The 12,699-nt window shown below is 36.4% G+C and overlaps 1 protein-coding gene across 1 annotated transcript in view; it reads right to left on the bottom strand.

Moving 5' to 3' along the window:
• Window positions 1-9,024, bottom strand: part of LOC141697879 (vacuolar protein sorting-associated protein 51 homolog) — a 10,430-nt gene extending 1,406 nt beyond the window's left edge. Inside the window, exons 1-16 of the mRNA XM_074502436.1 lie at window positions 8,704-9,024; window positions 8,440-8,579; window positions 8,283-8,337; window positions 8,072-8,179; window positions 7,586-7,684; window positions 7,404-7,481; window positions 6,379-6,456; window positions 6,035-6,190; window positions 4,652-4,752; window positions 4,458-4,525; window positions 3,401-3,474; window positions 3,081-3,147; window positions 2,476-2,594; window positions 1,405-1,662; window positions 1,173-1,289; window positions 14-85 (exon numbers count right to left, since the gene is read on the bottom strand). Of these exons, the coding sequence (XP_074358537.1) occupies window positions 14-85; window positions 1,173-1,289; window positions 1,405-1,662; window positions 2,476-2,594; window positions 3,081-3,147; window positions 3,401-3,474; window positions 4,458-4,525; window positions 4,652-4,752; window positions 6,035-6,190; window positions 6,379-6,456; window positions 7,404-7,481; window positions 7,586-7,684; window positions 8,072-8,179; window positions 8,283-8,337; window positions 8,440-8,579; window positions 8,704-8,910 (1,797 nt within the window). The 5' untranslated portion in view covers window positions 8,911-9,024. The remainder of the gene's footprint in view (window positions 1-13; window positions 86-1,172; window positions 1,290-1,404; window positions 1,663-2,475; window positions 2,595-3,080; window positions 3,148-3,400; window positions 3,475-4,457; window positions 4,526-4,651; window positions 4,753-6,034; window positions 6,191-6,378; window positions 6,457-7,403; window positions 7,482-7,585; window positions 7,685-8,071; window positions 8,180-8,282; window positions 8,338-8,439; window positions 8,580-8,703) is intronic.
• Window positions 9,025-12,699: the final 3,675 nt, after the last annotated feature.

The raw sequence follows: 12,699 nt of genomic DNA, 5'->3' as shown, positions 1-12,699 counted from the left end.
AGATTACACCCACCTTGACCCAATTTGGTGCTGTAAACCTCTTCCACAGTATAGCTGATATTTTTTTCATCCTCATTTTTATATACTGTCAAAAAAACACGAGATCAGCTGTTATGACACCACATGTATTATTCATAGTAACAGTTTCAGTTTTATACATCGTGCATCTCAAGATATATAGCCCAGTTTTGAATGATCCCCTTATTCCCACATAAACATTTCACTAGAGACTTCTACATGCAGAACTGTGCTCACTTTCCAGGTGCCGGAAGAGGAATGAACAAAAACTATATCTTGTATGACCAAAAATTATACTTCTCATTTCGTGCAACTTAATCATTAATCTCAAGATTCAACTTACAGGATTTGTAACTTGCTAACATTTTCGAGCCATAATAAGCTCTGCTTAACTAACAAATATGTATCCGATATACATATCAGATCAAAGACTCCTGAATTGTGTCTTCCTTTTGGCAGTGCAACTGTGCAAGTAGCAAGACAAAGACTAGTTCTGAACAATAATTATAAACAAAAGGTTTCTAACAAACCATTGCAGAGGAAAGAAATCTATTCTAATATCAAAGTTCACAGTTGCATATATGATATATTAAAGTTTATTAAACTGATCAACATCTTGTTAATCCTATTCTGCAAAATGATACATGACCTACATGCCACGACTGAAAATCCATATGTAAGTACTTGATAAAAATTTTGATGCAGTCAAAACTTGATTTTATGATAAGCTTGGCATCAATCAGCATCAATTTCATTATACTGTAAATCTAATCCTACAATGCATAAATTTACATGATATTCCATTTTCATATAACCATCCAATTTCAAGATTTCTACTTTTTCGTCAATAATAGTGTACCATTGGGACATTATACATTGTAGAGCACCTAAACCTGGCACCAGCAACTGTGACGTGTGAAAATCAAATAGCAAACTATACATGCTAACAATTACACATAAATATATAACTTGGTCTGCAATTGAAATAGAGTATTCTTTCTTAGCCATTTGACCAGGTTTAAATTTATTAAGACAGCACTGGACAGTTCGGAAAGTAACGGAAAAGGTAAAGTATAAAAGTCTTTGGATTAGACAGATATTGAACAATATAAGCAAAATAATAAGAAAAGAAAAATAGGTTTTGGAATTCATACAAGGTGCAAGAACTTTTCACTCCCTGAATTGAAAGTACGACAAATTTCTTCAGAAACAAAAGCAGGTCCAGAATTATATCCTCTGGCACCACTTTCAGAAAAAGAAACCGCTATCTCCTGAAAGGTTCACAATGAAAATTTTGAAGTAGGTTTTTTGGACCTGGAAGAATTAGTACTGTGGTAACACATCTTAAACACTTGATACAAAACTTGTTACTATTACTCAACTTGCCTCGGTAATTCGTGGTATAGCAATTTGTTCAATAAATTTTGAGAGTTCAGCCATCACTAGAACAAGCCCAGGAAGCAATTTGTCACTCTGTGTACACTCCGTAACTCCTCCAGCCAAGATGTTTAATCCTGATAACGATCGGAAGTGATTATCAAGTTTGTTGAACAAGTCTTGAAATCCTTGATGTACCCATTCAATAATTAATTTGTTTAAATTCAGAAGCAGGCCCAGATTTTCTTCAAGAAGCTGGCGGAAGTCCTTGGATAAACAATTATATAAAATTAGAACACTAGTTTGTAGCCTAATATATAATTAAGTGATTAAAATCACATACAATACAGAAGAAAGGCACAGAAACTAATTAAACAAATAACTAAAAATTTGTAACTAAAATATGATCCAGGATTAACTATTATTCAGTACTTCTTGTCTCAGACTTAATAATTCGCAGAAAAAAAAATACAAGGTCCAAAGCATGTCAATGTAGGGATCAAATCATTCCAAAGCTTAATTAAATCTCAATCGTACTTCTACCAGATGCAGATAGGCCTTGGCCAGATAATTAGTGAGGTCCAATAAAACACTAATAATTTGTTGTTATATCACCAGATAAAAGGTCTTGTTTCTGAAGACTCTAGCAAGCACAATCCTGTTTATATCAAGTGCTACCAGATCAGTTGAATGATTTCTATCCAGCTAATTTGGGTCATGTTTCTGAAAACTCTAGCAAACAAGATGGTTTTTTTTTAATATAATAATAGAAAACCAGTAATCTCTTTCCTGTATGCAACATTTTGGTTAAAATATTCAACAGTATCCTAGGTATACTAATACTTATAACTTCTGTTATCTAAGCCCATCCTGAGAGACCTTTAACACCCTTCTCTCTAATCAGATATAAATATAAGGAAAATGCACTATTCTGCATACAGCATAAAAGAAGTTTTTTTTGGAGAATGCCAGGAACATGGGAGTAGTAGAAATGTGGAACCAGAAACTGTCCAAAGATATGGTCTTTAACTAAAGCAACAATAACGTAAGATGTAGCCGTCAAGTAAGCTCATTAGTTACCAGTAAGACACTCATACTGTCTTGGATTACAGACTTTTTACTGGCAGCTAGGGCACCCTCAAAAGAGTATTCCTCTTCTAGACCCTCCTTCTGCCTACTTTGGACTTTTGTAAGAGGTTCTGCCAATGCAATACAATTAATATGAAAAATCTTAAAGAATCATATACAGACAAGAATCATTAAATGATGGATCTCGCATACCTGCTGTCGTTGAAGAAACTGATGTAACTTTAAATATACGAGGCAAAAACCAAAAAGTAACAGTCCAAATCCTAGTACTTCTTTGTTAATAATTATTGTACTAGTTGTGTATTTTGTTGCAGATACTTGCAAAAAAATTCTATAGTTATACAAGGTTAAGCATAGTGATCATAAAAAATGTCTGGACCATGAGAAAACAACCAACTGAATCAGTTAGTTTAACATCACTAAAGAAACCCATTATTTCTGAATTAATTATTCAAAATTAATGTTTATCAAAAAAATGGTTACATAATTTTTTTTTATAAATTTATACTAACATTTATCCTTGGCAAAATGTAAGGATGAAGGCATATAAATTGTATAAAATGCATGTATGGTAGTTTAGGTACAGGTGAACTAACCAGAGATATTAAGTAGAAGACGATAGAATGAAATAGTAATGAAGTGCTCGATAGCAACACGGGCAGCCTGACATTGTAAAGAACTAACATGTTAAATTTCTTTTAAGAAGTTGTAATGATCATCAAATAATTTAGTACAAAAGAGTAAACGTTGATAAAAGTTCTTGAGATGACTTATTTAATACTCCCGGATTTCCTGTAGGTTACATCCCGGATAAAGAGCCTAATTAGCCAAATTTATATACATACTGAGTAAACACTTCTTTTTAATAGTATTCAAACCAAATCTAACTTGATTATTTAAAAGGTGTCATGGAAACCTTTAAAGAGAACTCCGGGAAAGCAGCCTCAGGCAAAATTTCATCCATCATGAGCACGTTAGTCCAAATACCACCTGTAATGATGTTTTACTTTTTGCAGTCAGATTGCAACAAGTAAAACTGCCGATGCCTATATATTCCCCTGTTAAGTTACCAGCTCTCCTAAAACCAACCTCAAGGTTTTAGGAGGGCTTAGCAGGATCATATAGTTTATCTTCACATCACCCATATGACCAAGAAACAATGTAGCATATACGTAAACTAACTTAGACTATGAAAAATCAAATATGGAATGCAATAATGGGCCTAGAAAAACAAAGGTTAACTTGATCTGAAAATTTTTAGCTGCCGCCATACAAAGAAGATGCAATAATTAAAGATGTCAAGTTAATCAAAGCAATAAAGCTCATAAAAAAAATTCCATGTTAGATTATCAAGCAATCAACCTGGGATCAAATTAGTAATATCCATGGAACAAATTTTATGGTCTTAGTAATGGTTCCTGACAATTGGAAGAAGTGCTGACCAAGTAAATGGCCTAAGTAGTCTTATCTACGTATGCATGACTTCTGGTTACCGGTATTTTATTCTGGACGATCAAAGATTTGTGAGAAGCATCATGTAATGTTGTAGTTTAACACTTCTCCATTTTTCTTAACAAGGAGGAACAAATGGAAAAAAAGGTAAGAATAATTTATCAAAATAGAATTGTAAGTGGGAGTTTCTTCAAATATAAAAATCAGAAGTAAAAAAGTGATTCTGTGGTAGAAAATAATCCAGAAGTTCTCCAGTCCTATCAACCTGTGACGAGATCCTTATCCTAGTACTTTAAGACTGACCCTATCATGAGCACTTACATCGTGGACCTATAAGGGTATCATTCTGTATTTTGATATGAAGCGCAGCAGTAAAAACTTAGAGATCTCCTTCCTACAGTGGACGAATATATCAATGAGAAATTCTAGAATGCTAAAAATAACATGTATAATGGTCCTCCGAAAGAACTACATAGGTTCCCATTCAAGCTAAGCCTTGTGAAACAGGAAAGAAAACATACGTAACATTTCTAACAGATCTGTTGAAGAAATCCGTTTGTTGATGCGTCTTTGGGTGACTTCAAAGTGCCTGGACAGTCAGATGCCTATACTTTGAGATAGATAGCAGTGGAGAATGAAAAATGAACGCTGAAACCAAGTTAACAAAGACTATTAAATTCTCCGAGACCAGTTACACAAATATAGTTGCCCATACTTCAGTATTAAAGCCTTCAGAAGCCTGATTAGCTGCTCTCTAGAATCCGGAAATATTACTTTGTATGCACGAACAGCTTCGACAAACTCACTAGTTGACACCTAAAAATAAGAAAAAAAAGACATTTATGACAATAGTTCACTTAAAATGGTAACTGAAACTTTAAAGGACAAGTATGAAAAAAAAACCAAAATGAAAGAAAAAGTAAAACGAAGAAATAAGGGTGGGTATATATGTTTCATCGCTGACTACTTCAATATCAGTAACATGTCTAAATTATGTATATCATTCCTTCAGTAACACATGATTACATTATCGTACATTGATACCTTCAAACATGCCTTAAGCCATTCAACCCCTACTGCTTTCTGTACTATATACTCTGAATAATAAATATTTTTGCCCGAGAGTGACTGCATCAGTGATGTGAGGTCATTAAGGGATTAAGGCAGTTGAAATTCTTCTTTTCGGAAAATACCCAATGCAGAAAAACTATAGATATATGATCTGTAACAGCTTTTTGATATATTAGCAAGGGGCTAATATATATAATCTTAAAAGGACATGCGGTGCATTTATTAAATACCCTCTCTACCAAAAGTACACGACCATTTTGACTTTTGCAAGTGAACTTGACTTATAATTTAAATGTCATCTGCAACTTAAATTTAAAAAAAAAACAGATCATTGGACCATATTAGTTGATGACTTGATGATTCTTGCAGCCTGTTCTGATCTTGGACTATACTATACTGGATCTAAGCAGTGACGCTTGGTTAACTAAATAGGATTACAGGTTTAGTGATGAATTAAGGTTATGGAAAATTTTGGAGCACAAAAAAGCACGAGGGCATAAAAATTAGATGAACATTCATTTCATCTGTATCACAACGATATTTAATTTTTGGTCTTTTATATATAAATTCACAAAATACAGTTTATGTAGCCTATCGCTCATAGCCTATTCTTTCTAAAAACTCTTCCTAAACCTAAACTATCATTATTTGCTAAAAGCCCTTCCAAAACCTTAGGTACCATTAATTTGCTAAAAGCCCTTCCAAAACCTTAAGTATCATAAATTTTGTAAAAGTCCCGGAGACGTCTATCATTTATTCTATGTGAACCATGATATTCTCACCAAGTCGCTCCCAAGCCAACCTCAGCCTCCGATTCATCTTGCTAAACAATCTATACAAACCAAGATTACCATGCAATAAAATGATGTGTAAGGATTTGGAATAACCCATGAAAATTGATCATGACAGGGAGGAGGAAAGGAAAAGGCCTCTCCACAAGCCTACAACAAATTTCTTAAAAAGAACTAGGCTTTTACTGCCACTGTCAAATTTTACTCAATGAGTAAGATCTATCTCTCTCACTTACCCATTGAGAATTCTTTGGACTTAATACTGGAATTATTTCTTCTTTAGAGGATTCATTAGAATCATCTTTAAATTGAGCTATTTCTCCGCACTCAAGATTCAAGTCCCCAAGGACTTGTTCCAACTTTTCAAGTACTTCATCTTTCAGATGGTCAACCTGTGAAGCAAAAAAAAAACTTGTAACACCTTGACGCAAATGTATATAGTGTATGTAAACCAAGGTCAATCAGAAAAAAAAAGAAGAAGCCAAGGCCATTTGGCATTTCTTAGAGATTACTCATTTGCTAGTTAGATTCAGAAACAAGTGAATTGAATGTTACAAAAAAGGGAAACTGGACTGCATACCGGGAAATTCAACTGATTTAGAAGCTTTACAGCTTCAGCTCTTGCCTGTATGGACTCAGAATCGGCAAATACTTTCCCCTGAGAAACAATTTGCTATTAGAAAAAATTTAGATTTTTATTACCCATCACAAAGAGTATTAGGTATTTGCAAGTGTATTGCGTACATTAGTTAATTTTACTGATTCGCAAGTTCTCATTTTGTCCCTCTCATCATGATTTTGGGAAAAGACAGCATTATCTCATTCTAGTAGGAAGTTTTAAGATTTGTCCCCAGATATGTGGGGCCAATTTCTCCATTCTGGTTTAGTATAAACATGGAGAATGAAACATACATTTTCCAATAAAAAAATCAATATAGAACAGAGGCCTTAACTACAGAGATCAATTCTAGATGGTTAACAAACTCTAGAAAAATCCCTCAAGAGTGTTGTATGACAAGTGATAAGCAAGCAAGTAATGCTGAAGGTAAATTGAGCAAAGGTACTGAGGGTCACAATCCAAAAACTCTTGTTAGAGGATTCTAAAGAGCCAAAGAGGCTTTTGTGACACATCTACTCCACAGGTCACAAGTTTGTCAGGCCCAGTCCTGCATGTACTTTTAGTATATATGTAGCTTGATACTTGCCCAAAATCAATATTGCCATCTCCATATTTAACTTTTAATATATTGTTTTGTCATTTATTTTGGACTTTGACAACGGATACAGATTAACAGGCAATCTTTACAAGCGGATAATGACTACTGAGGAAAAAAGATAACTTTTATTTTTAAGTTATGAGAAAACTTAAGTGATTACTGCTATTTTTTGCTTTTAAGGAAAGGCAGATGGGCTCTCTCTCCTCCAGGGTCTTCACCCATTTGCAAAGAAAAAAAACTACCTACCATCATATACATCATCTTTTCTCATGTACTTAAACTGTTATAAGAGTTTGCTGAAGTCAAATTAGTAGTTATGTAGTTTGTGGCTGCATATCTTCATAAAAAACATATCTGAAGAAAAAAAAAAGTAGACAAGTTCACACACCTGCAATATTTTAATAATTACAGATACTTCTTGTTCCGAAGCTCTCTTACAGTCTTTAAATGATGAGTCCCCATATGCCTAGTTCATTATTTAAATGCAATTATCAGCTTTCAGTGGATGAAGTTTTGATATTAATTTTCCTAATGAAATTGTAAACAGAAGAAGTGGAAGAAACCGGCAACCTCGAAAATTGGCATGGCTCCAATATACAACTTCACCGCATCTGCATAGGCTTCAGATTTGATACACTTCCCAAGTCTAGTAGGTAGATCATATATGAACTGAATTTCACAGAGAACAATATCTGTATAATTAAATACATGGCCCAACACCAAATTTTCAAAAAAAATACGTTACAGAAAAACACATCGGCCAACTTCACAATAAACTACCGCAAATATTTTTCAAGACAAAGAGTTTGCAGATTGCTAGGATTTTTGAAGTGATTTGCTTTGTTAGTGTGAATATCCAAGAACATTATCTAAATGAAGGTGTAAGGGAAGCTACATGTTGAATCAGTCTGTTTACATGACTATATCAGTGCTGTTTCTTCTATTCAGATGTAACAAGTAGTTCTTCTAAACAAAAGTTCTATTCCCCTCAAAATTCTGTTATATTATATAACATAGCCGGAAAGTGATAGGTGCAAGCACATGATTCAAATCTACCTGAACTTTACGCAGAAGATTACGTGTACGATGCATTTTCTCTATATGATCTCTCTTCCCATAAAGAGAATTATTGACCCCATCACTTTTAGATTGAACGCATAGTATCTGCAATCAAAGATGTAAATTTTGGACCAAACTACTAATTTCATTGCATTGGCTTGCTTCAAATAAGGATGAAAATTAAAAAATGTCCTGCTTTGTGTAACACCTTTTCTAAGAGATGCTCCATGTTAACTTCCATGGCCGCAATATTACCTTTCATTCTGAAAGAGAACACCATTCGATTGTCATCAGCTTGCACATTGCAAACAGTAAAGAGCAGTAAACAAAAACAAAGCTCTCCAGTATATAAGGCTTGTCCGAACCTTTTAATCGCATCTGTAGCACTGATAAATTTGTTATAATTTTCATACACTAGCATTTGCAAGTCAGTGTCAAGATTCTTGATCTCAGCAGCCATTTCGAAATGTCTCCTAAGCAAACTATCCAAATTCGACTTTTGTGCCTTAACAAAAAGGTAACAGTTGAATGTCATTACATGTTTAAATATTATGACAACCTACATTTGGTGATGAAGCTAATACATGCAAAACATCAAGTGCAATTAAAAAAAAAAGAACGGAATGTACTAGAAGATTCATGTAGCGATCGGCATCGAAGGAGGCAGTGTTGATGGTATCAAGTGTGGCGTATCTGGGGGATGCGTTAAAGGAGTGAGCACGATCAAGAGTAGTGTTAGTAGGAGAAAAGGGAGACGAATCTACAGCGTAAAAACTGGATAAAAGATCTCTCATTCTCTTGGCCTTATCATCCAGTGGCGTCTCATCTCCCTCCATGTTTTATTAGATTATTAGACCAATTTCACTCTGTTTATGCGTACAGCTTGATCAATGAAGATCGCAGATTGGTGTGTAACAAACTCACTCCGCCATTTCTAAAGTGTGTGATCCGACGTCGTTAGAGACATTTCAGGTTTTTGTTTCCGGAAACTTGCAACTAGTTTTTCTTCAATTAATTCTATATAATATGCTACTAAAATTGAAAAAGGGTTTTTTTTTTATTCACACTGTTACGGCCTTCGATATTGAATTTGTTAAATTAAGAAGTAGACATAATTGAGTTCTTGGATTTTATTTACAAGAAATGCTAAAGTTTTCGGGAGTAATCCTAAAATATATGTTCTATCAATAAAAATTAAAAACACGTCTATCATTTTCGTTTGATTCCACTTTTTGAAATTTGGTTTGGATTTTGTTCATGGCAATCTCATAAATGCTTGTTTGGTAGCAATTTTTTTAAAACCCAAACCTCACCAAGACCTATACCAAAAATATAATTAAATTATTTAAAATTAATAACTTAAAAATATTTTAAATGAAACATATTCATTCGGACACACAATCAAACACCTAATATCAGAATTAATATCTCAACCCCGTATCTATTTACGGTCTATTCCCTGACAATCATGTGTCAGGCAACTGTTAACTAACATACTGTTTCCTAGCCGTTGGATCAACCAACCAACGGCCGAAATTTAAAAAAAAAATCGCTGTCCGCGTAAAAGAACCGCGGCACGCTGCCCTTCCGTGCTTAACGTCTTACTCTTCTGCGGTTAATAATAGCGGAAGGACTGTACTTACAGTTTATAACCCTAAAACGATGACACTTTCCTTTTTGTGCAACTTTTGTCAAAAAAATAATTTTTATCGTAGGTAACCCGCAGCCGCTACCCTTCGGGTGCGCACTGGGTAAACCCTACGGGCTCACGCAATAGCCTGCAAATCACGTGAACCAAGGTAAACCGCATTTAAGCGACGGGCTCTGACTCATGAGGCATAATCATAAATTCTCCTCCCGTGGGATTCGAACATGTGATCAAGAGGATAGTTTTCCTCTCTTTAAACAACTGAGCCAACCATTGCCCGGAGATGATGCCCCATCCCATGATTTGACTCCAACAGAAAGATTTAATCACATAATTTTGCTCACTATGGGGTTTAGTCATATTTGCATAACATCGAAGGAACGTTATGAGTATGTCGTTAGAGTTATTAATCGAGAGACCGAAATTATTGAGAAAATGTCTGTTCATGGGGTGGAAGGTGTTGGAAGTGAATTTGATACCAAAATTACTCAAGAAAGTGGAGAGAAGTGGCATGAAACTATTCTTGACCCCGTTGTTTCGAAAACCAAAGGGCGAAAAAAAGAGCACCGAATTAAAAGTCCCGTTGAGGAACTTGGAAGGAAAAAAGGAAATGCGGACATTGCAACATTGAGGGACATGATGCTAGAAAATTTTTAGTGAAAATGGAAGAATTGAGAAAAAGTCAAAGTGGGCAATTGTAATTCAAATTTTATATAACACTCTCTTATATATTATTTTGTCGTGCTTTACACTTATATTGATTTTAGTAGTTCTGCCTTATTTTAGTAACATGCATTTCTTCTTGTTATATGTAGGTGAAATGGCCAATACTTTGGATGAACAGTCGGTGTCTCACGTTAGCAACATATTCTTGGACTCGGACTCCGAATTCGAGGATTGTATGTCACCAACATTTAGCGAGCTGGATGTAATCGCTCGTGAATGGAGCGAAGAACTAGCACGGTTTAACGAGGGACCTCCCCAAGTGGAGGAAGAAGACCCGGAGTTGCACCCTCCCGAAGAAGAGGCATATCGTTCAAGGGTTTGGGGCGAAGCATGTCATTGGTTAACCCTTCCTTGAAAGTTTGTAAGAGTGTGGAGCAATGTGTCGCCTTACTTTCTCCCCATTTTGAACTTGGGTAAGGAGTCCCCCGATGGCCTCTGGAGACTATCCGAATGGGATGACAGTAAACTTGTGAAATGTGATAGGATCGCGGACATACGTAAGTTGAAGTCTCGTGAGGGTGCCACCCGGGACCAAGTACGCATTAAACACGTCAAGGGTTGGGTGTTCCACCTACGCGGTGACGATAACACCGCATGGGCTTGGAGGCGTGCACCATGGTGCAAATTCACTCTCTACGACGGGTCGATCACCATTCCCGTCACCATATGGAATGATCACGAGACCCATATCAAAGTCACCGAAGGTGTGCTCCGCGAAGTTTGTGTTGTGGAGAGATGGCGTCCCGAGACCAACACCTTCTCGTGATCATGAGACGGGTCGAGCACCATTCCCGTCACCATATGGAATGATCATAAGATCGTGTTTAATAGGACCACTCCCGGAAAAACCTCCCCATCCTCAATCCCTCCTAATAGCCTCCATCCTCTCCCATTTTATTCTCTTATTTATCTCTCATTCCCCTACCCTTTCCCCTACCCTTACCCCTAACCTCCTTCACCTCCATCACCTTCTTCCCCCTAACCTCCTTCCCCTGCTTCCCTTTCACCTCCTTCCCCTTCTTCCCCTTAGACTCCTCCCCCGCCTCCTCCTCCTCCTCCTCCTCCTCAGCAACCACCTCATCAACCGGCCTAGCCCAGAACTCAGCAACTGGATATGACTCCCTGAAAGGATCAGGAAGAGGTCTCTCAATCAAGAACCGCTCATATTCCCACAACTGCAACAACCACATACAACAAGCAATCATCTTCTCCCCTTTCTGTGCTGCATGCTCGAGCCCCCTATATAGATATGAAAGAACCGCAGAACCCCAAGACCATCTCTGCACACCCGTAAGAAAGCGGAGGTGTCCAATGTACTTCGGGTGCACCACATTCCTACTACCGGTAGGAAACAGAACAGAATCAACAACCATGAGCAAGTATGCATGTGCGTATATAATAATCCTCGGTGGATCAGGACCCGGATCAACCCTCCAATATCTCTGATACAACCATGTGTACTTTATGCCGGTTTGGCCCATGCCACCTTCACCTCCTCTTCATCCAACGGCTCAAACCAATGTCTCGCAAAATACCCCAAGCAACTATCCAGACCGTCGCCAACTAACGATTGTCCAGCAACCGGTAAACCCAAGATATGGCCAACGTCCTCCAGAGTCACTGTAATTTCCCCCTGTCTCATGAAAAAGGTGTTGTCCTCGGGACGCCACCTCTCCACAAGTGTCGTGACAAGCCTCGTATCATTCTGCAAAACCACACCCGGATTTGCAAACACACCAAAACCAATGATATGCAACAAGTCCTTCTGTGCATCAGATAAAACCCATTTACGTATGTTCCTGTTCCCACAATAACACTCCAAAGGACACCGCTTATGTCCCTCCCAAACATCCAAACTCACATGATACTCGTTATCAAAGATAATGTCAAGACTAACTGGACCCGACAATATGTTATCCATCATGAAATAATAAACATGAAAAAAATTCAATAAACTAAACGTAAACCATATAATCCACAAATTTGTATGTATAAGCTATCCCAACGACAATAATGCACAACAATTGTCAATCATATAAGCAAAACTTTGAATATTTTATTCAACAATTTAACCACTTTTACAAATAACTAAAAAACATACACTCAAATTTCAATTAACATTATTAACTTCATAAGTTATTAACTGAGGTTTGGTATTCATTTGACCTGTTATTTTAATAACTCAAAAACAATATTGAGCTCAACTTTAGAAACAGACTAATGGGAGAAAGACGTCAGGTTACCAAACCAG

Source organism: Apium graveolens, chromosome 11, assembly GCF_009905375.1.
Source record: "Apium graveolens cultivar Ventura chromosome 11, ASM990537v1, whole genome shotgun sequence".
NCBI classification, from domain to species: domain Eukaryota; kingdom Viridiplantae; phylum Streptophyta; class Magnoliopsida; order Apiales; family Apiaceae; genus Apium; species Apium graveolens.
The sequence above is the reverse complement of the archived record's forward strand: the minus strand, read 5'-3'. Positions and strand labels throughout refer to the sequence as shown.